We start from the raw sequence: 27,308 nt of genomic DNA on the forward strand, positions 1-27,308 counted from the left end.
CCATAGTAATGTTTTATTGTCTACTCAAAACTAAATTCTAAACCTTTACTTTTAAAGAAACTAAAACTAAAAGCTTATTATCTGTAAGCATACTGAGTTTAAAGTGATTATTATATTCTTAGGCATATGCATTAAAAACTGAACTAATAAATTGAGGCTTTACATTTTTAAGTATTGCTTATTTTTCATAGGAGGTTGGAGAAGTTTTCTTTACTGAAAATCACTGAGTTGACCGAGTCTTTTCCTGGACTTTGTAAAAGCCCAGATTCTACTAAAGTACCAGGTTTCATTTTACACCCGAGAATGGTACATTGTGCATTTTCTCTGATAATTTCTTTGGAGTATTTTAGAATAGAGGCCTGGATAATTTTTTTCGAAAAAAAAATTAAGGTGCATTTACAAGACTGAGTGTATATGTCACAGCCCTGGCTAGTGGATCAGAGTAAAAAATTTTACTGTTCTCCATTGTTGGGACTTGTGCTTGTTGCTTATGCTATAACTATTTCTGAGCTGATCTTGTCTTCGTGTGTTTTTCAGCATTTCTGAGAAACTCGTCTGTGTTTTCCAGGTCTTGGGGTGGGTTTTAAAAACACTACAAGTGAGGCAGGTGCTACTGCTAAGAAAATTAGAAAAGTGTTTCCACATGGTGTTTTGCATTTGTGAGGAGAAAACTTGGATGACAAGGAAGGCCTGTGCGCAGAAAGGCTTTGTTCTTTGGAAAATAAAATTTCTCATTGCTCTTCACTACAATTGTCCCGCCAATGGGGTGTTGGATCCACTATGTGTTTTCTGTGTGGTGTTCGATTTTGCTGAAGCTTTATTCAACTCTTGGCACTGGTATGTTTCACATCAGAGTGCTGTTGTCCTCTGGTGGCTGAACTTGGGCATAATGATAGGAATCAGGACTTTATTTCCTCTCTTACTCAGAGAAACCAGGTCTTTCCTCAAGGCCTATTTTTTTCTCTGTCCATTATGTGTCCCCTCTGAAAACAGTCACAGATTACCACTGCTCTTTGTTTAATTGTCACCCTCTATAATAAAGCAGTCTTGAAAATAAGTAGTGCCTTCCATTCCCAAATCAAATTAGACTACCCTGAAGGGACTTTGCCCATTTATTTTTTTAGTAGCCTGAAGAGAGTTCCTGTTTTATGCAGTGGAAAATTTGATAGTCAAAGCCCCCAATTCTTGTCCCAGAACCTTCACTTACCTATCAATTGGCAACAGCCATCTCCAGTATACATGAAAATAATCCTGAGCATAAAATCTATTTCCTAATCTCTAGTTCATCTCAACATTAGAAAAAGCTGTAGTTTTAGTAAGCTTGTGAACCATTTGTTTCTAAACTTTTATTCATTGAGTATAGTGATACTTGGAATTGCACGAAATGCAGAGGTGGTAGTGAATGAGAATGGGAGTGGCACAAATTGAGTGGATCAGTGCCAGATCTTTGAAGTAACGCCAAGTGTATTTGAAAACCAGTTGTGGATAAATGATACAAATGGAAACTGAAATGACCAGTACTTAACATTTTTCAAATATGAAAGCAAATTCTCCACTCTTAAATTGCATTGAGTTTGTCTCTCTGAAAATAAAAAGAGCCACTTTACCTTCCAGGCTCCTTTTTTCACCTTCTTATCTACCTTATTCTCTTCCCCAGCCCACTCCTGTTTCCTCCATAACCAAGTAGCACTAATTGAGAAGTTCAGCTCATTTAACAACCATAATGATAGCTAATGTTGTTGTGTAATGATGCCAGACTCTTTGCCCCAAGGCATCTGCCTACCTAATTTAGTTGTGTTAAATGTCTTCTCAGTCTAGAAGATGAGGAACATCTCAAGATTTAGTTTGGGAAGACCAATGTGGACACTGCTGTCACTGTAGCCTAGATTCTCCAACCACCATCCAGTAGACCACTACAGTTGCTTTGAATGATCTGTGTTCAGATTGCCAAGTTTTTTGATCATAAAACAGTCTAAATTAGATTTTACCTTTTCCAGAATAGTTTCATAATGGCTAATGAAGGCAAGGAAAATAAAGGAAGCATGGATACCTATTAGGTATTCCCTAGTTCCTGGGACTTGTGATGTTGGGAAAAATAGACTAAGGTGATTCTGGGTTATAAGAGTTATTTCCTGTCTGCATTAGTGTAACATAAGCCCAGCTATTCCTGCTTTTGTCTGTGAGACAGGAAGAACTACAATGACATATGCCTATAAGTCCTGCACCCACCTCCCAGCCTACCACAGAAACAGTCCTTAGCCAAGGATGCACAATAAATGTGGTCCTATTTATGAACATTTGATTCATATGCTGATATAAATAGCACTATCCCAATGGTTGAACATTTTATTTTATTTGCAAAAACCCATTGAGTGGGCAGAGGTGGGTAGGGTAATAGCTCAAGGGTGGACTACTTGCCTAGCCTAAGGTCTTGTGTGGGCTGGTCCAGCAGTATACCATCAAATATATTTGAGTTCATTACAAAAACCAAAGAGCTAGGTCTGTTTGCTCATACCTGTAATCCTAGCTACTCAGAATGCTGAGATTAGGAGAATCTTAGTTCAAAGCCAGCCCAGGTAAAAAGTTTGAGACACCCTTGCCATTTCAGTCAGTGAAGAAGCTGGGCACAATAGCATACAGCTATCATCCTAGCTATATGGGACATATAAATAGGAGAGTTGCTGTCCAGGTTGTCCTGAGCAAAACAGTGAGATCCTACTCAACAGGCCTGGAGAAGAAGGCCCATGTGTTACATAGAGAGCCATGTCATGGGGAAAGATGAGGATGGTTGGGCTTAAATGATGGGGAAGCTAATCTGGAAGGAGGCTGTGGTAACAGAAAGAAGCCATGGTCAGGCAGTGATATAGACTGAGGTGAAGGTTATATCAGGTTATTTTCACACATTGGCCTTGGCCATTGTCCCCCATCAGGATGTAACTGCCACCCAAACGCCAAGAGAAGAATGCAAGTAGGTTTTGTGTAATTGCTGTTCATTTTAGTTTGGATTTTTACAAGGAAGAGGCAGAGAGATACTATTTCAATGCTTTTTTTCTGCCTCTGTCCATTGATGTTCTAGAAGGTGACCTACAAAATGCAAACCATATGTGGGTTTATAGCTTGTCTCAGAGCAGTTTGTTATCCTCAAAGCAAGTCAATATTTAAATGTAGTCATGGAGCTGCTTTTCACATAAGCCACCAACTGCTCACTGCTGGACTGTGAGACAGCAGAAGGGAGCCAAGACTTAAGCAGCTTCTGTGTTGCAGGGAAAATTGTCATTTGGTCAGGGCTGAAGGAGGGAAGGCAAAAACAGAAACAAACAATCATACAAAATGGTAGAGGCAGCCACTTTATCACTGCCCCTTATTTGACCCCTGCATCATATTAGGAAGCAGGACGCATCTTCTGCTTTCCCAGGGCCTGGTAGAGCCTGACCCCATTAGGGGCAACCTGAAAGTGTTTTTCAACAGTCTGTTTTCCCAGTCAGTCATTTGGAGAATCCAGAACAGTGGGAGGGGAAAATGATTGGAAGAAATCTGGGGTCATTTGGAGAGAACGAATTCTGTTTTGGCCAAGCCCTGGGGGAAAGCAGCGTTCTACGAAGAAGCAGAAGGAAGAAGCACACAGGCCTTTGTGATACACAGGAGCAGAGTGTGAAATTGTACCCAGAGCTAGAAGTAAGCAAACAGCTGTAGTGGTCCCAGCGTCCCACTTCCTGGGCTGGATGAGCAGTCACCAAACAGAGCCCAGAGCTGTGTCAGCATCCCTAGAACGTCCAAAAGCAATAGCCCTCAGCCTTCTCTGATCACTGACCACTTTTAATAACAATATTTTTCAGCTCTTCCTTTATAATCTTTAATAAACCTCATGAATGAAATACTCTGATTTCACGCACAAGTTGTTTTAAATCAGTGTATTGTCAAAGAGAAATCAAAGATTTTCCAAAATAACTTCAATTGCTAAGTGACCAGGCACAACTCCTTAGGAAACAAAATGGAGTTGAGTACCGATGACCTATACCTGGAATCCTAGCTACTTGGAAGGCCGAGGATAAGAGGATCATGGTTTGAGGCCTGCCCAGACAAAAAACATCACGACCCCTTTTAATCCATAGCTGAGCACCGTGGCATGTACCAGTCACTCCAAGCTACATAGAAGCTAAGGCTGGGAGGCACTGGTTCCAGGCTAGCCCAGGGAGACAAATCCTCAGGACGCTATCTCTATAGAAGGAAGCCAGACATAGTGTGTGTGTGCCTGTGATCCCAGGAATGACAAGAATGACAAGAAATCTTTTTTTTTTTTTTTCAGGTAAGGGGTAGGTTTATTCAGTAGACCTGCTCGGAAAGAGCTGGGAAAGAGAAGAGAGAGCTGGGAAAGAGAGCATCTGGGAAAGGTGGAAAAAAGAGAGCTAGGAAAGAGAAGGGAGCTGGGAAAGAAAAGAGAAGGAAAGAGCTGAGAAAGAGCTAGAAAAGAGCAGAGAGAGCAAGAAATCTTTTTTTTTTTTATTTTTTGCCAGTCATGGTGCCTGAACTCTGGGCCTGGGCACTGTCCCTCAGCTCTTCAGCTCAAGGCTAGTGCTCTACCACTTGAGCCACAGCACCACTTCCAGCTTTTTCTGCTTATGTGGTGCTGAGGAATCAAACCCAGGGCCTCATGCATGCAAGGCAAGCTCTCTACCACTGAGCCACCTTCCCAGCCCTTAGAGAGAGCAAGAAATCTTAAATACAGGGATTTCAGATCAGGCAGGCATGTAAGTAGAAGTGAGAGGCTCTCCTAGAAATATCAAGCAAAAATTACAGCTGGAGTCACACACCACCTAGCAAGCATGAAGCCCCTGTGTTAAAAAAGGAAAAAAATCCTGTATTGCCAAAAGTATTTTTATTCCCAAAACATTAAAATTATACATATAATACAGAGAAATACATATAATACAGATATACATGTAATACATATAATACAGAGATACAAAAAGAAAAGGAGAAAGGAAACAATGAAGTTGGTAGTGAGGTCTTACCATCTATATGTCATCACCATGAACATGGCAGCTACCAATGCAGATTCACTTTAGTTAGAGACTTAAAGAGCATGAATGCATAAGATCCTTATGCACACAATTTTTCAAAAAGGGGCAGATAATGCTGGGTAAAAATCTTGTCAATCTTTTTTTTTTCAATCTTGTCAACTTTAAAAGAATAAAAGCTAATTTGAACCTCTGTCTTCCTATTTCTGCCTCTCAAGCAGCTGGGATTGCAGGGGTGTACCACCATGCCTGACCCTGCCTAATAGAAAATCAAAAGGAATGCATTGCTTTCTGTGTTCTCCCTAGTACATATATAGAGAGAGAGAATAAACAAAGCAGGATGTGAAAGAGACTTTCCACCAACTTGGGCTGTATGCACTCCTTCTATATTTCCTGTGGGTTTTCCACTAGTGGGGGACATTGGTGTTGGATGTTAGTGACTAACTGAGAAATATTGGCAGTCTAATTAAAATACCAAAGATATGACACAGTGCTTTCAAAAGAAATATTAATGGCTTTCCATATGTGAAAAACATTTTTCTTACAAAGAAATGAGGTTAGTGACAGTCATACTTGGTCTTTTTTTTGGGGGGGGGATCGGACGTGGGGCCTGAACTCTGGGCCTGGGTGCTTGTCCCTCAGCTCTTCAACTCAAGGCTAGCGCTCTACCACTTGAGCCATACCGCCACTTCCAGCTTTTTCTGCTTAAGTAGGATGCTAAGGAATCAAACCCAGGGCCTCATGCATGCAAGGCAAGCACTCTACCACTGAGCTACCTTCCTAGCCCCTAACTTGGCCTTTGTTATTTATTGTAATTTCTGGGTTTTGTACACCACCAGCCTGGCAAGACAGAGTTCCCCACTGTGTCTTTCCCACTGGGCACTGGAGTAGAGTGGAGATATTAACAGATTTGCAGAGTATGATTATGTGACCTCCCCCCCTTTGTGAGAATGTCACTTATGTAGTTCTATGGCCTCTTTCCCACCCTGATGTCACTTCCTTTTCTCCTTGCAAGATAGTCACCTTACTACTTCTTAAGCTGGTGAGAGACGGTCCCATCCAGCCCTGACACTGGCAAGTGGCCTTGATAGTTTGGAAAGGCTGTCTCGCATCACCACAAACACAACTCATTTCTGCTTTACACATCTCCCTCCAACCTAGAGCCAAGCAGGGCCAAATGGGGAGACGTGATTATAGTCCCAGCTTAAGCAAAGGATGAAACTAAGCTTGGAGCCACAAGCCTTGAAAATCCATTTACAACGATTTTTCAAGCACTGTGACATGTCGGACACTGTAGTTGAATTGACAGCTGTGAGCAGGACAAAGCCCTTGCCCATGTGCCACTGCTGCTGCAGTGAATGAGGGAACAAAGTAAGGGGGCGGGACCTGAGGACAGCCAAGGGAAGAGTGTCCTGCGAATTCAAAAGCCAGGAGACAGAAGGTAGAGAAAGGCAAGAGAGGCCAGGTTGGGGAGGGCTAGCTCCAGGTGGGCCTTGCCAGATGAAGAACTTAGATTTCACTTGGTGTAACATGGAAAGCTACTGAAGTTTTTGAGTCCATGAATTTCTTCTGAGCCTTCAATTTGAAGGCACACATAGTACAGTATCTCCTGGCTGAGAATGGTTCCTGCCCACCAGCCCCATGCCAGCCAGTTACGTTGTCCAGTATGGTATTGTCTTGGAACACTTGAATGCCACCAGTAGGAAAATACAGTTTCTGAGGAATTTTTGTGGGAAGCATAGAATACCTCATCAGTAATTCTGTTAAACATTTTAGCCCATGTAATAAACTTTTTTGGCCAGTTGTGGGGCCTGAACTCTGGGCCGCCGTCCCTCAGCTCTTCAGCTCAAGGCTAGCACTCTACCACTTGAGCCACAGTGCCACTTCCAGCCTTTTCTGCTTATGTGGTGCTGAGGAATCAAACCCAGGGCTTCATGTATTCCCAGCCCCTATAATTAAATTTTTTTAATTTAATTTTTATTTATTTATTTTTTTGGGGGGTCTGGTCGTGAGGCCTGAACTCAGGGCCTGGGCGCTGTCCCTCAGCTCTTCAGCTCAAGGCTAGCGCTCTACCACTAGAGCCATAGCGCCACTTCCAGCTTTTTTCTTTTTGCTCATGTGGTGCTGAGGAATCGAACCCAGGGCCTCATGCATGCAAGGCAAGCGCTCTACCACTGAGCTACCTTCCCAGCCCCTAGTTAAATTTTTTTAATGTAAGTAAAATATTTTATTGCTAGTAGAAAACAGAATTGCTCAGATTTCAGCTACTTAGGACCTGGAGGATTATGGTTCTAGGTTGGCCGTAAGCAAAAAGCATCCTATCTAAAAAAAGTAACTAAAGAAAAAAAGGCTGTGGCTCAAATGATAGACCACCACTAGTGCCACAGCAAAGAGAAGTCCTGAGTTCAAAACCCAGTAGAGAAGGTGAAAGGGAAAGAGGAAAAAAGAGAAGGAGGAGGGAGGGAAGGAATTATACATGGTGCTGTAATTACAGTGTCGGAGCTTCTTTCTCTTGCTTAACTTTTTCTCTCAAGGCTGACACTCTACCATTTGGCTACACCTCTGCTTCTTCCAATTACATTTCTGCTGGTCAATCCCTATCTAGAAGAATAACTGCTCTGTTTCCTTATTTGGTTAGTTGGTTGTTTGGAATTGTCATTTTTGCTTTCTTAGTTGCCATTATGGATGGGTCTTGGATTTGATCATTTAAGTATGTTCTGTGAATAACTACTTGGACTTTGAACCATTATGGGGCATATTTCAGTATCACATGTTATTCAGGAGCAAAGAGATCAGTTTGAGAAGTGTAAGAAAACGTTTCTTAAATTCAAGTGTGAGCAGGCTGCTGAGTAAATGAGGAAACCTCTCCAACAGCCCCTAGTGGATAAACAAGGGAATGAGCAGCAAGGCCTGCTTGGAACCGCTTTCCATTGTGGAAACAGTTCAGCGCCATGCACTCCTTCCTGGCTCATCTTTAAAAATGATTATCCTAGGACTTTGGTTTCATTCACATTCCTGCTGCCTGTTTCCACAGAACTTTGACACCATGTCCCTTTATCCACAAATAGTTCAGTGGGAATCACTGAAAGTTAAGGATTCTTTGTAAAATATGGCATAGGTACAATAACATCACACTTAAAAATTAGCAATGGTATACTAATAACATTAAATTCTCAGTATTCTAATTTCCAGCTTCTTTTTGTTTGTTTGTTTGTTTTAGCTTCTTTGAATCTGGAGCCAAGTAGCATCCATATGTGACATGGTGTGCCTCTGAGGGCTCAGGCTCCCCTAGCGCTCTTACTGAATGGGTTTCTTCTCATCTTTTCAGTTGCCACTGGTTTATAATTATGGATAAAATCCAACCAGTCCCAGCCCTGGATGTCTTAGAACAGTTTCATCGTGTCTCCTTCCTTCAGAAGTTAATGCAGGTTCATCTCTGAACTGGATAGCTACAGAGAATTCCAAGGCTGTAATAAACCAACACAGATCACTTTCCATTCCTGGAGTCAGAATAGAGTTAACCCAACCAAGGCCAAGGTCAGAGTTGAATATCAGCAAGTCTCTTCCCAAATCTGAATTTGTTACTGTATTTCATGGGGCAAATACTCCAAAGCAAGAGTGCATATTCAGTGTACTAAGCCCCTCTCTCCCAATCCCAAGTATCTTCCCATACACACAGTTTAGAAAGGTACACCTCAATGAATTGTGCTTACCTACCTCAAACCCAAACTCTTCATTTGGTAATTCACTTCTTGCTGATGGTAGGTCCAAAGGTCACAATGAAAGTAGCTCCTCTTTTTTCAGACAAAAGAACATAAAACAACCCCATGCTATCAAATGTTAATCTAACAGGGACAATTGGGCTCTCCACCTTTTGACTGCCAACCCATTTGATTGAAGATTACAAGTTTAAAAAGGGCTTCTGGTTGTTTATTTTTAAATGTTTCCATTTTCTCCTCTGTATGTCTAGTGAGTTTTAGCTAGTTGTCTTTCCTGTGTATATTTACGGTACTCGAACATTCTGATTTTTTTCTGTGGAACATTTTGATGGTAGGCCATCAGCAGGCTCATGGTCTTAGACCATGGATTCAGTAGGTGGCAGCATTATGAACAAAGCTGCTGTTGTGTAACCAGAAGGACTACCTTCTAGAGGGAGAAAACAGGTACCACCAGCCTTTCCTCCATCTTAAAGCAGAAGCTGCACATTTTAGGGTCACACTCTTCTAGTACCAGCTCCTGTATCACTGGGAAGCCCCTGCATTGCTAGTGACAGAAGCTGACAGTGCTGGCTTAAGCAAAATAAAAAAGTGATTTCCTCATATGAAACAGGAGTCTAGAAATAGTGCCAGCTACAAGTATAGATAGGTTCAGGGCTTAGCTAGCAGCATCAAGACCTGTCTTTTCTCCAGCCCAGTTCTCTGCTGCTTGTATCAGTTTCAGACCCAGTATAGTCAAAGAAGAAATATAGCAGGCCCACCCTCTCTATCCTCACACTGCTTCTAGCCTTTACCCCAGCAAAAGTCTTGCCTCCGCTCACAAGTCTCCTTGATTCTGATGGCTTCACAGGCCAGAAAAATCTCAAAGGCCAAGTGAATGTATGCAAGGCTTTGTTAGCCAGCTATGAATCTCAGTGGGAGTGGGGGGCCCTGGGTCCACATGGTCTGAGAGGGATAGAGAAAGGGTCCTCACAAATCAAAACACAAGAACCACAAAACACAAGAACCAAGAGGGTGAATGATCAGTCAACAAGCTGCCAAAGCATTATGAAATATACTACAGTTGTCCCCAAGTAAAATTAAACGAACTTTTATTAACAGTGAATGATACTACAAAAATGGATTTTATTTTCTCCATGTTGTTGAGATCAGTTTTAAGTGACCAGCTCTCTTTGTAACTATATTGATAGTTATGTGAACGGATCATCTCTCAGTGCCTGCTCTTTTGACGGCCTTCAACTCCCATGTTTAAACTCAGTACTCTACCACTGGCCTCTACACCCAGCCCTAGTTTAACTTTGGAAAGTAGATTCCTCTAACAATAAATAGTTTTCACGTAGTAGTATTTTTCTCCTTAAAAGCTGGAAGAGGGACATTTTGCTGTTTTGGAATTGAAGGAATACAGTATTACAAACCTCTGCATTATCAGAGTAAGTAACATGCCTAACAGGCAGTCATGAAAACATGCTGACAAACCAGAATTATTAAAAACAACAGCAAACAAACAAATGTTTCCATATTCCACTCATTCACATTGTGCTGATTCACCAGGTGTTTACCGGCAGCCACAACAGAGATGTTGGCTATGGTTCTTTATTTCTTTTCCAAGACTGATAAGACCTATGCTGTTATTTTACCATTTTCTGTCTGCTCCTAGCTTTTTATTTCTGTGGATTCATATAGAAGATTCTTTAACCTGATTGGTCCAAGAGTCTGTTGATTATTGTTTTATTTTAACATAACTTGGGCTGGTCTGTGTATTGGATAGGGAAGATACAGGCATATAAAGTTCTCCTTCAGGTCCAGATTCTTATCTGTTCAGCCCTGCTTATGGTGGGCCTTTGATGATAATCTTAATAGGAACAATGATACAAACACCATCCTTGACTTTTTTCCTCACATTATACCTGCTTCTACCCTCTTCATGCTTCCTCTTATGCTTATAGGAAGGAGTTGGATGGAAATGACTTTCTGAAAAGATAATGAGGTTTAAAATAGTAATGGTGCTGCACCCTGGAGTAGGAGCCCAGGATTCCCACACAGCTCTGCAGGGTTAGCTGTGTGACATACGACACCCTGGATCCCATTTCTCTGTCTGTCAATGATGAAGCAGGTTTTGATCTCTGCAGCCCCTTCAGCCTTACAGTTTCTCTGTTTTGAACTCAGGATCTCATGCTTACTAGACAGACACTCTACCACTTCAGCTATAGCTCCAGCCGTTTTTGTTTTAGATATGTGGGGGACAGGGTCTCATTCTTTTACCAAGGCAAATCTCAGATTATATTCTTCCTGCCTGTATCCTCCCTGTAGGTGAGATTATAGGGGTGAGCCACCAGACAAGTCTTATTTGTTGTGATCAGGTCTCACTCATGTTTTGTCTGGGCTGCCTACAACTGTGATCTTCCAAATTACTGCCTCCTCAGTCTGAGACTATAGTTTTAAAATGCAGCTTCAGTCAGGCGCTGGTGGCTCACACCTGCAATCCTAGCTACTTAGGAGGCTGAGATCTGAGGATCACGGTTCAAAGCCAGCCTGGGCAGGAGAGTCTGTGAGACTCTTTTTTTTTTTTTTGGGGGGGGGGTCCGTTCGTGGGGCCTGAACTCTGGGCCTGGGGCTAGCACTCTACCACTTGAGCCACAGCGCCACTTCCAGCTTTTTTCTTTCTGCTTATGTGGTGCTGAGGAATCGAACCCAGGGCCTCATGCATGGAAGGCAAGCGCTCTACCACTGAGCCACCTTCCCAGCCCAGTCCATGAGACTCTTATATCCAATAAACCACTAGAAAACTGGAAGTGGTGCTGTGGCTCAAGTGGTAGAGTACTTGCCTTGAGCTGAAGAGCGCAGAGACAGCGCCCAAGTCCAGAGTTCAAGCCCCACGACCGACGAAAAAAAAAATGCAGCTTCTTATAGACACTTATAGACACTTTGACTGCATTTACAAGTTATTCTGAAGATGGAATAGACCCAAACTGCACAGCTCCTCTCTGGGTCTCACCCGCCATACACTAAGTGAACTCTAGAATAAGTACATGTAGACTTTCCCATATTGACCGTGTTTTCTGTTTGGACCCAGCTAGAGTTAAACTTCCTCAAAAAATTCACTCAAGCATTTATTTCAAGTTGGTCGGGTTTTCTGTTGTCCCAGGGGCTTGCAGAGGAGGAAGTAGATGCCTGATGCCTGTATTGAGGCCCTGTATATCTCAAATATCTCTGGAGTAAGTGCCACATGAACTTCAGGGTCTGTGTTAAGCAAGAGGAATGCAATGCCTAACTTCTGGTAGCTCCAGGCAGAGCAGATGACTCTCTGACAACCATCCTTGGATACTCCACTTAGAGAAATGGTGCCCATGGACTGGCAATATGAAGCTGTTGATGCAGTTCAACGCATAGCACAGAGACAGAGTTTGGTCTTTCAAATTTAGATATCTATGTCATATGTCTCAATAGGAACACTATTGGTATTGAGGCTGAACACCATAGCAAATTTCAAATTTTTGGCCCCACCTACCAAATCCTACAGGCCCCGCCCCCTATCAATCTCACCCACTGAAAATGCTTCCTAACTAGGTAAGGAAATAATATATAAACCTATATCTTTCAAATGGGTCAAGAAAAAAATATATGAGCATTTCCAGATTATTCTAAACACATAACTTCAGGTTCTGACATAGTGTTGCCTACAAATATCCCATTGTTCCTCACCTCTTAAAGTCCCTTAGAAATGGGAAATACAACTGCTCCTTCTACCCTCATTTTCTTTTCCTCATTTTCTTACCCTCATTTGCTTTTTCCACTATCTTCTGGGAGAGTTATTGTTACCCCGCAAATGGTGAACAGAAACATTTTGGCTTAGAAAGCCGTAGATCTGCAGCTGACTTGGGCTGCATATCATTTCTCCTTGCTTAGGCTTCCAAATCACATTTCAAACTCATTTGCCTTCCTACACCTGGACTGCTGTCTTCACCTGCATTAGCACCTTTCTCCCTGCACACTCGAGTGCTCTGTAAATGAGGAAAGATCACTTAGACTAATTCTCAGTGTACTTAAGAGCTTTTATTTGCTGAGTGACTCTTCTTATTACTAAATGGAATCATCAGAATTGAGAGTCTTGCTTTCCATTAGAATTCTTTTGAAGGAGTCTCAAGTTTGGTGAATGATTTATTTTTGTACAGGTATCTAGGATGAAGTTGGGCTGTTAACTGGATAGAGTTGCTGAGCATAACTTGTTACTTTATCAAAAAGCTATGTTGTATCTTGTAGAAAGGAGAAGCCTGTAATTTATGCAGTTTTTTTCTTTGTTTGCTTCTTAAGTAAAACCAATCTAGTTTCTTTTTCTGTAGTAAAAGAGGAAGGAACAAACAACGAATTAATCAGACAGGAAGTGAATACCACAGAAGGACGTCAGCCTCTGACTTGGTGTGTTCACTGTGTCACACTGAATTGGAGGCCAGAGCTAGTCCAAAATGGCCGCCCAGAAACAACCCCGCTCTTGCTTGCATTAGAGAATGATGCTTTTACAAGGACGGTTGTGTCTCTTAGCTCATGTCTCACTTGCTCTCTGTCTGCCTGGGTCTCTGAACATGCCTTCCTACAGTACCTTTTAACGGTAAGGAAAACTGTATTCAAGCTAAATTTATTTTATCAGTGGAAGGGAAGAACTAAATGGCTTTTAATGGGCTCTAGTACACTAAGATAAAGTTGTTTAATTTTTCAGTAAACCATATGATTTATTACTGCTGCCCACTGTAGTGATTGTGGATAATTCATAACTGTGTTTTGACCAAGATGTAAGTGGAATTTTCAGTACAACTTTTCATGACCATTGGGCAAATACGGAGCCACTGAAGTTCCTTTCCCATTTAAAATGAGACTCAGATAAGTAAATGTGTCCCTTTGGAATAAGAGGTTGGCCATAGATTGAATTGTTGCAGTTTTAGGCACAATAAGGTAGCAAGTACAGCTTGGAAAGAAGCCACTGCTATGGCTACTGCTGTAGTGTACATGTGGAGTTCAACTCCTGAACTAAACCCTTTCTTTCTTTTTTTAAATTTTTTTCTTTCTTTTTTTTTTTTTTTTATGCCAGCACCAGGGATTAAACTCTTTCTCAGCTTTGCTTATAGCTAGTGCTCTACACTAGCAGTTTTTCTGGTTAATCAGAGGAGATACAGTTTCTTAGACTTGTCTGTGCAGGCTAGCTTTGAACTATGATCCTCAGAGCTCGCCCTCTCTCTATATATATATAATTATAGGCATGAGACTGGCACATAGCACCCCACAAAACCTTTTTTTTTTTTTTTGTCAGCTTGTGGAGCTTGAACTCTGGGCCTGGGCGCTGTCCCTTTACTCTTCAGCTCAAGGCGAGCGCTCTACCACTTGAGCCAGAGCGCCACTTCCGGTTTTCTGATGGTTTATTGGAGATAAGAGTCTCACAGACTTTCCTGTCCAGGCTGGCTTTGAACCGTGATCCTCAGATCTCAGCATCCTGAGTAGCTAGGATTACAGGCGTGAGCACTGACAGGCAGCTCTATAAAACCATTTCTAAGCAGTGTCTTAAGCAGTAGTCAGCTTGACTTTTAGAATAATTCTGTGTACTTGAAAACAATGCAGAGCAGCACAGCTACTATTGCAAATCAATTTGGATAGCATTTTTTATATTTACATTTAATATGATTACTATTTTGGCATAAAATATACTTTAAAATTTGAAGCCATGAACTTAGAAATCCACCAGAGTAGATGAAGGAAAGTTTCTGTATTCAAATTCTCTAGGATATATGAAAAAGCAACTTGACTTCTATTCCTTTTTCTCCTGGAAGAAACATGGAAGCTTAAAAAATATATAAAAAAGAAGGAAATATACAACTTAGTCAATAAGTACAAGTTCTATTCAATAATTTAATGGCATAACTGTTGAGTACAATATAAAGATGTCAATGAAGAACGGGTTATAGAAAGATTCTAATTAAGAAAAGTAGGGAAGCTTGGTAGAAAGATTGATGGAAGGCGGGGGAAAGAGTGACAAGGTAATAAGAAGGGAACAGGAAGGACACAGGGTTTGTTAATGTAGAAACATACTCATCATTTACTTAAAGAATTATGTGTTCTCATAAAATCTTACTGCATCTGAACTGGAATGTGATCTAGTCAAACTCCTCTTTCTGCAAGTCTTAAGAGATTCAGTGATTTACCTAAAACTAAAGTCAGCTTTTCTTAGATTCTTTAGACAAGCTTGTCCTTGGGTTACCTATTCATGACTCTTCAGATACTTTTTTATTTTTTTGGTCTGTCGTGGGGCTTGAACTCTGGGCTTGGGCTCTGTCCTTGCGCTCTTCAGCTCAAGGCGATCACTCTACCACTCTACAGCACCACTTCCGGTTTTCAAGTGGTTTATTGGAGATAAGAGTTTCACAGACTTTCCTGCCAGGGCTGGCTTTGAACCGTGATCCTCAGATCTCAGCCTCCTGAGTAGCTAGGATTATAGGCGTGAGCCATGGCACCCGGCTTCTTCAGATACTTTAATATCTAAATGTTGAAGGTGATGTGTGTTCTGGATTAACTGCATGAAAATTATTCCTGGGTTCCAGCAGCAAATTCACTCTGATTGTTGAGAAATCAAATTTTACATCTGACTTATAGGTTAGAAGTTCCCCCAACCTATGCTATAAACGTCAGAGGATATGAGCTACTGGGACTTTGAAATCGACTTCACATTTTGTGACAACTCATTCACTTGGGTATTATCTGGCCATTTCATTGTGAGATATTTCTGATTTACAGTTTGACCCCTCTCCCAAATTGTTATATGTGTGCCTCTTGTTGGAAAGAGGATTTTATTTTCCCTTGGATTTTCATATATACCTGTCTGTATTCTGTAACTTTCAGTTCTGAAAATTAAAACAAAAAATACATCAGAATAAGAAATGTTACAATAGAAATGAACTGTACAACTTGGGAGAGGGATTGGGGGGGGGGGAAAGAGGGAGAAAAATGAGGGAAGGGGTAACAAGTTAGATAAGAAATGTAATCACTACCTTACTTATGTAACTGTAAACTCTCAGTACATCAGCTTGACAATAACATTTTTTTAAAAAAGAAAAGAAATGTCACAATCAGTGTGCTTTAGCCAGAAGGCTCATGCCTGTAATTCTAGCTATGCAGGAAGCTAACGTCTTGGGATCAAGATTCAAAGCTAGCCCTCACAGGAAAGTCTGAGACCCTTTTATCTTCAATTAATCAGCAAAGAGCTGGAAGTAGAGTTGTGGCTCAAGTAGTAGAGCACTAGCCTTGAGCAAAAAGCTAAGGGATGGTGGTAAAGTGGCTCATGCCTGTAATTCTACCTACTCAGGAGGCTAAGAACTGAGGATCGTGGTTCAACCAGTTCCAAGCTAGCCCAGGCAGAAAAGTCCCAGGGAGACTCATCTCCAATTAACCACTCAAAAACTGGAAGTAGAGCTGTGGCTCATGTGGTAGAGTGCAAGACTTGGGCACAAAGAGGCTCAGGGACCGTGCTGAGGCCCTGAGTTCAAGCCCCACAATTGACAAAAAAAAAAAGCAAAGGGACAATGACCAGACCGACTTCAAGTCACAGTACTGGCATAAAAAATAAATAAATGATGTAAAGATAAGTAAACTAAGATGTGTTTCACCACCCAGGAGATTCAGAGGTTGGCATGGGTATGCACACCTGGGCTAAGGTCAGCTCCTAGTTCTTTTCTCATGCTCACGTAAGGGGAAAGATGGTAACATTTGCTGACCACTTAGAATGGCTTAGGCTCTTTACCTTTGCTTATTTATTTTTAATAAATGGCTAATCCTTATTAAACACTGCTTCTAAAGTTCCTTTCATCACTACTAAAAGTCTTGGATGCCTATGGTTTTCTGTTAATCTTTAAATTAAATGTGTGTAATAGTAGATTAAAAAATAATCTTGCTTCATAGAAACCTTATTTCCCTGGCAGTTATACTTGGAGTAAAATTATGCCCAAGCTCTTGGTCAATTTTAATGACATTATAAATGCCTCAAACATCTTCTTTGAAAAAGGCCTTTCACCCCCACCCACCAAAATAAATCACCTCTTAAAAGAACTTAAAAAGAAGCATGTCTGAAGAAGTCAAGTACCCTCAAAGTTTAACACAGACACAGACACAAACCTACACTATTGAGAAGACAATCTAAGCCATCAACAAAGCTGTTATTTTAAATGATTAATCAAGAAAAGAACAAATTCATTCTGAGAAATAGATTCCATGCACAGCAAGTGCGGACTCTGTATTGGCTGCAAATAGATGATAATGATGATCATAAACTGGATGGAACTGGTGATTTGCTTACAAATGTAAGCTTGCTTCTCTTCTCTATATTCTGCTTCCTCTTGGGTCCAGCTGCCTCTGTTTTTTGTTGTTGTTGTTGTTTGGATTGCTTCAGGGACCATCAGCCTGTGAAGAGGGAGAATGACAGCAATAGACCTTTCTGCAAAGATATTACAAGTTTCTAACATAGCCAACCAATTCACTTGGGAGATGGAGGAGGCAGCAATGTGGCATAGAGACTAGTGTCATAAAATAGAAAGTTCAGGCAACTGCAGCTGTGAAAAAATTGTGTCAAAGAAACAGGATGACTGTGGTTTACTGTGAGCACCAATTTTCCTGTTGAGCATTTTTACAGGAAGTTGAAAAAACAAAGCCAAATTTATCTTAATTCGTTCTTATAGTTTTCAGATTCTGAAAGGTATCAACTACATTTGCATTTCGGAGTTTCTAAAGAATGAAATCAAGAATAATTTTAAGTCAGAATCCCCAAAATGTACTTTCTTAAATGAACTAGTTTATCAGAAATTTGAGTTTGCTAAGTGATTTTATTTTTCCATTGTGCCTTGGAGGGGATTCATAGCCTTTGTAATGAATGCCTTTGCAATGATTTTTTTAATTTTTCTATTTTTTTGTTGGTCATGAGCTTGAACTGGAGGCCTGTACACTATCCTTGAACTTTTCTGCCCAAGGCTAACACTCTACCACTTTAGCCACAGAGCCACTTCCAGTTTTCTGGTAGTTAATTAGAGATAAGGGTCTCATGTTCTTTCTTCCCAGGCTGGCCTTGAACCGCCATCTTCAGATCTCAGCCTCCTGAGTAGGTATCAATAGGTGTGAGCCACTAATGCTCAGCTTGCAATTTTTTTATGATTGTAATAACTATAAATGTAATGCCCTTTTCTCATCCAAATACAGTCAAGTTACATATATTATACATTTCCATTTATTTATTTATTTACTTATGCCAGTCCTGAGGTTTGAACTCAGGGCCTGAGTACTGTCCCTAAGCTTCTTTTGCCCACTTCTGGCTTTTTCTGTTTATGTGGTACTGAAGAATCAAACCCAGGGCTTCATGCATGCTAGGCAAGCACTCTACCACTAAGTCACATTCTTACCCCAAATTTCTTTTATTAATACCTTTTGATAAAACTTGTGTATGAAAGAGAGAGATAGTGCCTGAGGGAGGAAGTGCCTGTACATGCTCACATATATTTATAAGTTATAAGTTATAAAGCTATATACAGGCTCACGCCTGTAATCCTAGCTACTCAAGAGGCTGAGATCTGAGGATCACGGTTCAAAGCCAGCCCAGGCAGGAAAAGCCATGAAACTCTTATCTCCAATAAACCACCAGAAAACCAGAAGTGGCACTGTGGCTCAGGTGGTAGAGTGCTAGCCTTGAGCTGAGAGCTGAGGGACAGTGCTCAGGCCCAGACTTCAAGCCCCATGACAGACAAAAAAAAAAAAAAGTTATCTCTAAACCTTTTTTCATCTAAAGTTTAATGATTATTGAGTGCTTCCTTCATGGATATATAAGGTTAGCATTTTATTTCATTTCTGTCATTGTTGTTTTGTCTGTTCTCTGTATTGTTCCCTATTAAAAGCAAAGGGGGGAAACTAAGGGAAAAAAACCCAAAATCTAAACTGAAGAGTCCAAAAGGAATTATGAAAATAAGTTAACAACATCACATATGCTGAAGTCTAAATTGAATATAAATTAAAATAACCTGAATAGAAAATGACAAAAGGCAAGAGAGCAGTTAGGCTTTGGGATCTGTGCAGTTGTATTGTTTCTATGATACACTTTCCTCTCCTGTCATCTGTTTCTGCTGGGGGCTGTTGGAAATTTCTCCCTTCCCCAAGTCATTCTGCAGGGTAGGCCTTGTATGGTGAGCTCTAGAATGAATTCTAATTAGCTATAAAAAGTTAAAGGGTGGAACTGGAAGCATGGCTTAAATGGTAGAGCACCAGCTACAAGCAAAAAGCCAACTGGGAGTGGTAGGCTGAGTGCAAGCCCCAGTACCAGCAAAAATTAAGAGGCAGTTATTTAAATAACTAACCAATTCTTAATTCAAAAAAGAATAATTATTTTACATCTAGGGATAATTCTGTGTTCTTAGCATATGGATGAAGCTGTAAATTTCTAGGACATCTTTGCCCTGTCATTAGGGAGAATGTGTCCCCTCTAGAAAGACAGTGGGCTAGCATTTTATTTACAAAACTAGAACATTTTAGAATTTCAGAATACTGACATTTATGTGTGTATTTATGTGCACACACACAAAAGAAGAAAGAATAGATGACGTTTTTAATCTCTGTTCTCTGAACTCCTTCATGAAACATTTATTGGCAGATTTTTCACTCCCCTTCACCTAAAATTTGATTGTTTGTTTAGTTACTAAATAAAGTTTGATAATGCTGGGCACCAGTATCTCATGTCTGTAATCCTAGCTCCTCAGGAGGCTGAGATTTGTGGGTTATGGTTCAAAGCCAGCTGGGGCAGGAAAGTCCATAAGACTCTTATCTCCAGTAAACCACCAGAAAACCAAGTGGTGCTGTGGCTCAAGTGGTAGAATGCTCTCCTTGAGCTGAAGAGCTGAGGGACAGTGCCCAGGCCAAGTTCAAGCCCAAGACCGATAAAAAAGAAAAAATTTGATAATCACTCACATACTTGCAAAGACAGGTTTAAAAAAGTGAGCCTGGTGGCAGCCCAGCACAAATAAGACGCCATAAAAAAATCATATTTTTTGATCCATGGAATGAATGAGTTGACAGAATTAGAGTTTAGGGTTTGTTTGGAGAGAAAAAAATTCCCTGAATGCCCAGCATGAAAAAGTACAGACCATGCCTGGGACCTGTTCTGCCAGGAAAGAGCAAAGCAAAGGTGGAATCTTTGAGCAGTGAGATGGGTATGGGAATAGTTCAGGAGGGTAGTAAGAGATGGGATAGGGTAAGAGGTAATTGATTTCCCGTCACCCTCAGAGTGAGAATGCTCACCTCAGGCTCTCTCCCCTTCTTGATCTAAGGTATCCAGGAGGGGATCATGAAGTCTATAAAAACCTCTTGTTCTCTGAGCTTTGGTTTTGCCTGCAACTGCAACAAGTATAGCAATACTCTTACTTTTCCATTCTATATCTGTTTACAGAAACTAAACCATCCATTATTTCAGTAGGAAGTTCTTATTTCAAGGTGTAAGTGTTCCACATTAACATTTAGTGGGGGAGTTAAATTAATATTTTTTAAGAAATTGTTTTCAGCAATTGAGAGATGATCAAGAATGAAAGAAAAACTCTGTTGCTTGAAATTTGGGACACATGTTGCCTACAAATTATATCCCCAGGCTCTCTGCTGGTTTAAGGCTCAAACTCTCTGACACACTTCTCCAAATTTACTGCCTTTGGTTTAAAATAAAATCATCTAGAGATCTTGTCAAAATGCTAATAGTGATTCAGTGGGGACTGGGAAGTGGGTAGAATTGCAGAGCAGAAAGGCATTTTGTCATGGGAATGAGGGGAAGGAAGAGCCACTTGAAGTGTATTTGTTTTCCATTAGATGTGGCCAGGATACATTTCTAGTAGTTTTATGAAACTTTCCTACTCAGGCAAGGTGCTGGTGGACTGCTGTGGTGTGGTGGAATTAAGCAACACCCCCACTGGGTGTGAGTTCTGCTCTTCAGACACCATTGCCCAGAAACCTGTCCCAGCACTCACCCTCTGTTTGTAGGGTCCTTTCAGAATAGCCTTGTCTGAGCCATGAGGGAAAGAAAAGTAACTCAATCCCTTTTAAAAGTTTGCCTAAGTGGGGGCTGGGAAGGTGGCTCAGTGGTAGAGCACTTGCCTTGCTTGCCTGAGGCCCTGGGTTCGATTCCTTAGCACCACATAAGCAAAAAGAAAAAAGCTAAATGTTTTTTTTTCTTTCATGCATTTGTTTCTAACGCATTTATAAGATTATTTCTTTGCTGCTTTGTATGTCCCTCCCCCACAGTATAACCCTGCTTTCACTATATTTGATGTCGGTATAATTTGTGGAGGAGAAGGGGAAAAGCAAGTCGTTTAAGGATACAGGTGGACCCGTTGTAACAATGAGAAATACAAGTTGTCATGTCGAAAACAAACTTTACAACTTTGGGGGGGGGTTGGGTGGGGGGGGAGGCTGGGAAGGGATGTGAAGGGTAAACAAAGGAGGAGGCTGCAATGCTTGATAAGAAATGTACTCATTATCTTGCCCATGTAATTGTAACCCCTCTGTACAGTATGCTCACAATAAAAAGAAATAAAAAGAAAAAAAGAAAAAAGCCGCAAGTGGCACTGTGGCTCAAGTGGTAGAGCGCTAGCCTTAAGCTGAAGAGCTGAGGGATAGCGCCCAGGCCCAGAGTTCAGGCCCCACAACTGGACCCCCCCAAAAAAAAGTTTGCCAAATTGAAGCTGGCAGGAAAAATAAGAGTTAATGAGAAATCTAATAGCTGTGTGTGTGTTGTCTTTACAGATTTATCAGCAAGACTGTTGAAAGCATAACTATCCAAGATGCCTGTCCCTCCCCCACCAGCGCCCCCACCGCCACCAACATTTGCACTGGTGAGTGCTCTTGCCATTTAAGTATTTTCAGGAAGGTTAACTAGTGCTACAGTTCACCTCTTTTATTCACTTAAAAACAACAACAACTTTTTTTTAGACAGGGTTTTCACTTTGTTGTCCAAGCTGTCATCTAACTCACTCCTGCCCATACCATACCTCCCAGTGCCGGGACTGTGCGGACATTGCCATCATGCCTGGGTTTCTCTACTCACATTTCTATGCATAAAGTAGGCCAAGCTAAGTGAAAAGGCACAATCCAGCAGGCTTGCCAAACCCTGAGACCTCAAGAATCCAAACAACATGCAGGGTTTGTTTGACCAAAGTCTCGTACAGTACATAGTACAAGCTGGGAATGTGGGTTATTAGGTTTCCTGGACCTCTGTCCCTCATGGGAAATGAGATGGTCCAAGACAGGAGTTTGCAGGAGCAGTCCTGTAGAGAGCACTGTGGAGTCACACTCCCAGAGTTTGAATCTGATGACTGGAGCAAATGATTTGATGCTTCCATGCCTCACTCTCCTTGTCTTGTAAAATGGAAGTATCTCACTGAGTTGGTGAGGACTACATAAGTAGTACACATAAAGTACTGAAAACAGTACCTGACCTAGAGTAACAGCTACAAAAATGTTACATGTTATTATCATGATTAATTTCAAGATACTTCCAAATTAACATATAGTAATTCTATGTAGCCTATTTCTAGGTTCCTCTTAGCTCCCCCTCTACCTCTGCCTCTGCCTCTGTTAATATAAATCTGGGGAGGTGTCAAGCCATATGTTTCTCCAGCTTTACCTCTTGTGACCCTCACTGGCTCATCTGAAATCATGCCCTTTTCAGAGACAGAGCCAGCCAGGAGGACTCTTGGTTCTCCTGGAAGGACCTGTGGCTTCCTGGAGCCAGGCAGTGTCAACCCAGTTTCCACATGTGACAGACACAGGCAGATGTCTGCTTCCAAGCCCATGTGCTAGACACTTAGTGTACCAGTCCTAAAATAACGCCAAAGGAAAAAAGATTTCAATTTTATGGTAAGATTCTTTCCAAGAATTTGGGGACTGTAAGAAAATACCAATGCTACGCACGTATTATCCTAGCTACTTAGGAGGTGGAAGCAGGAGAATCAAAAGTTCAAGTCAAGCCGTGACACAGAAAGACACTATCTCAAAAACAAGATAGAAACAAAAGTGCTGGGGCATGCCTAGCATTATGAGATCCTAGGTTCAAACCACAATCCCCAGTAACTCAAAAACGAGAAAATACCCAAACTTCTGAAAGCAGCATCACTGCAGTCTCTAAACTGTTAAGCATTAGAAATAACTTAGGCCAAAGGGACGCAAGGGAACTTTTTGGAATGAAAATATTCTATATCTTATTATGATAGTTATGCTCTGTCAAGACCTACAGAACTGAGCCAGGCATTGGTGGCTCACTCTTATAATCCTAGCTACTCAAGAAGCTGAGATCTGAGAATTAAGGCTCAAAGTCAGCCCCAGGCAGAAAACTCCATGAGACTCTTCTCTCCAGTTAACCAGCAAAAAGCCAGAAGTGGAGCTGTAGCTCAAGTGGTAGAGCACTGGCCAAGTGAGAACTCAAGTCCCCTAGTTCAAGCCCAGTGCCAGCCTACTCACACAAAAAAAATAAGAATAAAAGTAGAAATTAGGCAACTTGACAAATGACTATCTAATTAACAGAAAACTATCTGTTATAGTCTTTGTGTTAGCATTTCAGTGATGGTGGGGGAAAAAAAGTTGCAAAACTATAAACTGAGTGACTCAGGAGGCTGAGATCTGAGGATGGAGGTTTAAAGCCAGCCCAGGCAAGAAAGTCTTATCTCCAATAAGCTACTCAAAAAAAGTAAAGTGACACTGCCTCTCAAGTGGTAGAGTACTAGCCTTGAGCAAAAGAAGCTCAGGGACAGAACCCAGGCCCAGAGTTCAAACCCTAGGACTGACAAAATAAAATACAAGCCCTGTAAATTGGAAGGCTGATTTCATTATAAGTAGATTATACCTTAGTAAATCTGACTTAGATAAAAAAATCTTTATCAATGTTATTCAGATGAAAATATTTTCAAAACTTCAGTTTTTAAGCCCACATTTTCTTGTGTGTGTGTGTGTGTTTTTTTTTTGGGGGGGGGGGGTCCAGTCCTGGGGCCTGAACTCTGGGCCTGGGCACTGTCCCTCAGCTCTTCAGCTCAAGGCTAGCGCTCTACCACTTGAGCCACAATGCCACTTACAGCTTTTTTCTTTTTGCTTATGTGGTGCTGAGGAATCGAACCCAAGGCCTCATGCATGCAAGGCAAGCGCTCTACCACTGAGCCACCTTCCCAGCCCCATAAACCCACTTTTTCTTATCAGAGACATTTTTTCCTTTGCATCAGGTGGGTTCTAAGAAATGGGCATTGAGTCCTATTACTCAAGATACCTCCTGGAGGATAAACCAACAAGCTCCGCAAAATCTTCTCTGACTTAAAGTTCCCTTCTTGTAGGAACTGTCTACTTAACCTGCCGGTTACACCCAGACTATGTTCTGAGTTTATCAGGGACTGACTCCATCCTGCATTAAAAATGAATGCACTCTACTACTGCATCCAAACATCTGAATCTTAAAGAGTGGCATGGAGTATAACCTAATAGAGAATTTACACTCCATATCCAAGAACCTTAATGACAACCTTCCAGTAGTCTTCTTGTTCAGCAGAATGCTATAATCCATGGTGTTAATCCAAGAGCAGCTTATGAGTTTGTGTGGTTTCCTTTCAGGCCAATACAGAGAAGCCTACCTTGAATAAGTCAGAGCAGGCTGGGAGAAATGCTCTTCTCTCTGACATCAGCAAAGGAAAGAAACTAAAGAAGACAGTCACCAATGACAGAAGTGCCCCAATATTGGACAGTAAGTAAAAAAAAAAAGCTTTCTTCCATGAAGATAGTTTATTGCCTAACTTCCCACAAAGCAATTTTTTTGTTAACAACAGCTGCAGAGCTGTCAAAATAAGGGACTGGATCGTGAATTGTGGCCCACAGCTTAGGCTTGGATTCTCCTCTAATGCTGCAGGAAGCCAGTATAATAATTCTTTGTCCAAGGCATACACAGCAGTGATTCTCTAAATTATTTACCAAACTTTTGGTGTTTAACCCATTGCTCCTGGCACCACAGGTCAGGAGGCACCATGAAACATGTAAAGTGTCCTACCTTGCAACCAAAGGATGGAGGACAAGGTCCTGACACATCCATCATGATAGCTTTTCTACTGTCCTTACTAACAAATTTGTTGTGAGCTTCAAATGTGAAATGTTTGCACAAGTGTTTGTTGTCTAGGCTATAAGAAAGGATCACTAGGAGTTTGGAGAGAGACAAAATGAGATTGTGATTTTGCTTATCTACCCATCTGACTCAGAGATGCTTTCTGCACCAAGGCAAGGGATGTATAGACAAGTAAGCACTCACAATACAAGGCTACTTATTAGCATTTACAACAGAATAAATAAATGATCCACAGCCATACCAGTGATCTGCCTGCCTCAGCCTATTGAGTACTGGATTATAGGCATGCATCATTATTCCCAGCTTATTTTAAAATCTTAAAGGAATAATTTTCTTAGACAACATTAATTTATCAAACTTCACTTGGGAAGCCTCAGTGAACAATGACAAAGATTATAATTTTATAAGATTATTTTCTCTCTAAAATGCTATGAAGCCAGAGGATAAATGATGAATTCTTTCTTTTTCAGAAACAGTTGAAAGGATGTATAAATCATTTCTAAGTAGAAATGACCAAATATCTGATAAGTATAATGAAAGTATCGTGATCCTAATATAAAAATTTGACTACCTGGAAAGTTGAGATCAGATGGATCAAAGTACCATGCCAGCCTGAGCAAAAAGTTTACAAGACTCTATCTCAACAGAAAAAAAAACAAAAACCAAAAAACTGTGCTTGATAAGTATTTGGCTGTCATCCCAGACACTAGAAAGCATAAATAGGAAAACAGAGGTCTAGGCCCAAGCAAAAAGCAAGACACTGTCTCAAAAAGAACTAGAGGCGTAGCTGAAGTGGTAGAAGCTGCCTAACAAGAGCAATGCCCCTGAGTCCCAAGCCTTGTACTTACTGCCTTGGTTTTTTTGGGTTTTGTTTGTTTTTTGTTTTTGAAAGGCACATGCTAGGCAAGCGCTTGACCACCGTAGAGTCCACTTAGCTCTTGAAGACATTTTTAGTTGTTACAACTAAAGGGTAAGGGAAGCTAGTGGGTAGAGGCCAGAGTGCTCTAAACATTCTATAAAGAATAACAGCTAACAACAACAAAGATTTATCCAGAAGATTGTCAGTCAGTAGCTCCCAAACTAAGAAGCCCTATCACAGATCATTTATAATCAGAAATGAAAGAATGCCAATTTTTAATCTAATTTTAAATAATATTAAAGGAATAATTCACCAAGACCAAAGTTTATCCCATTTTTTTTACAAATTCTTTATTGTGATTAAGTGATTATATAATTTCACAAATTTCACAGTATTGTGGAATAGTGATGCTTAGTTAAAGTCACAAACAGATTCTAACTTTCATGAGTTTATCCCATTTTTAATGCTAGATCAAAAAAATCTATCAAAAATCTATCCTATCAAATAAGAAAAATCATATAGTTACCTTGGTAGGTATACTACCAGAAAGTTTAAAATCCTAACATGGAAGGGTCCTTCCTCACTGCAAATACTTAGAAAAGAAAAAAAAATTCAATTGCATACTAATATGTACTGTGAAACATTACAGGTGTCCTCATTAAAATCAGAACACAATCAACATTAACAACATTAGTAATATAATTGTTATAGAAGTTCAGAGTAATTACCTGTATAAAATAGAAACAGGTTAAGATATACAACTCCTAAAAAAGAAGAGGCAAAATTTTTATTGTTCAACATTATTTTTATTGTCAACTAGAAAGTGCAAGACTATTTTGTATATTTGAACTTACAATGTACAGCAAAGTGGCTAATTAGAAATTAAATGACATTTCTTGCCAACAATAACCAATTATTAACTGGAAAAATGTCTCTTACAATTTCTTTTTTTTTTTTCTGTCAGTAGTGGGGCTTGAACTCTGAGCCTGGGCATTGTCCCTCAGCTCTTCAGCTCAAGGCGAGTGCTCTACCACTTGAGCCACAGCGCCACTTCCAGTTTTACGGTGGTTAATTGGAGATAAGAGTCTCATGGACTTTCCTGCCTGGGCTGGCTTTGAACCATGATCCTCAGATCTCAGCCTCCTGAGTAGCTAGGATTACAGGCATGAGCAACTGGCATTCCTTCTACAATTTCAACAAACAAAAATATATTCAGAGTAATCCTAACCCCAAAAGAACCTTTAGATAAAATGAACAAAACATTTCCAAAAAATCCAGATCACATGGATAAATTGGCAAGCGCTTTTTTTTTTTTTTTTTTTTTTTGGGGGGGGGGGGGGTCCAGTCGTGGGGCCTGAACTCTGGACCTGGGCGCTGTCCCTCAGCTCTTCAGCTCAAGGCGAGCGCTCTACCACTTGAGCCACAGCGCCAGTTCCGGCCTTTTTTTTTCTGCTTATGTGGTACTGAGGAATCGAACCTAGGGCCTCATGTATGCAAGGCAAGCGCTCTACCACTGAGCCACCTTCCCAGCCACATGGATAAATTGGAAGATATACCACATTTCCAAATGT

At 40.8% G+C, this 27,308-nt stretch overlaps 1 protein-coding gene across 3 annotated transcripts in view; it reads left to right on the forward strand.

The window, feature by feature from the left end:
- Wipf1 (WAS/WASL interacting protein family member 1) overlaps nucleotides 1–27,308 on the forward strand; it is a 114,111-nt gene that overhangs the window by 69,925 nt on the left and 16,878 nt on the right. For 2 of the 3 annotated variants that reach the window (XM_042694056.1, XM_042694054.1), the window contains exons 2-3: nucleotides 21,530–21,618; nucleotides 24,377–24,506. In XM_042694056.1, the coding sequence (XP_042549990.1) occupies nucleotides 21,568–21,618; nucleotides 24,377–24,506 (181 nt within the window). In that variant the 5' untranslated portion in view covers nucleotides 21,530–21,567. Of the gene's footprint in view, nucleotides 1–13,167; nucleotides 13,341–21,529; nucleotides 21,619–24,376; nucleotides 24,507–27,308 lie in introns of those variants that run through there. The other variant, XM_042694055.1, reaches the window with a different exon arrangement.

The sequence above is a fragment of the Dipodomys spectabilis genome, unplaced genomic scaffold, assembly GCF_019054845.1.
Source record: "Dipodomys spectabilis isolate Male_0828 unplaced genomic scaffold, ASM1905484v1 ptg000174l, whole genome shotgun sequence".
Classification (NCBI taxonomy): domain Eukaryota; kingdom Metazoa; phylum Chordata; class Mammalia; order Rodentia; family Heteromyidae; genus Dipodomys; species Dipodomys spectabilis.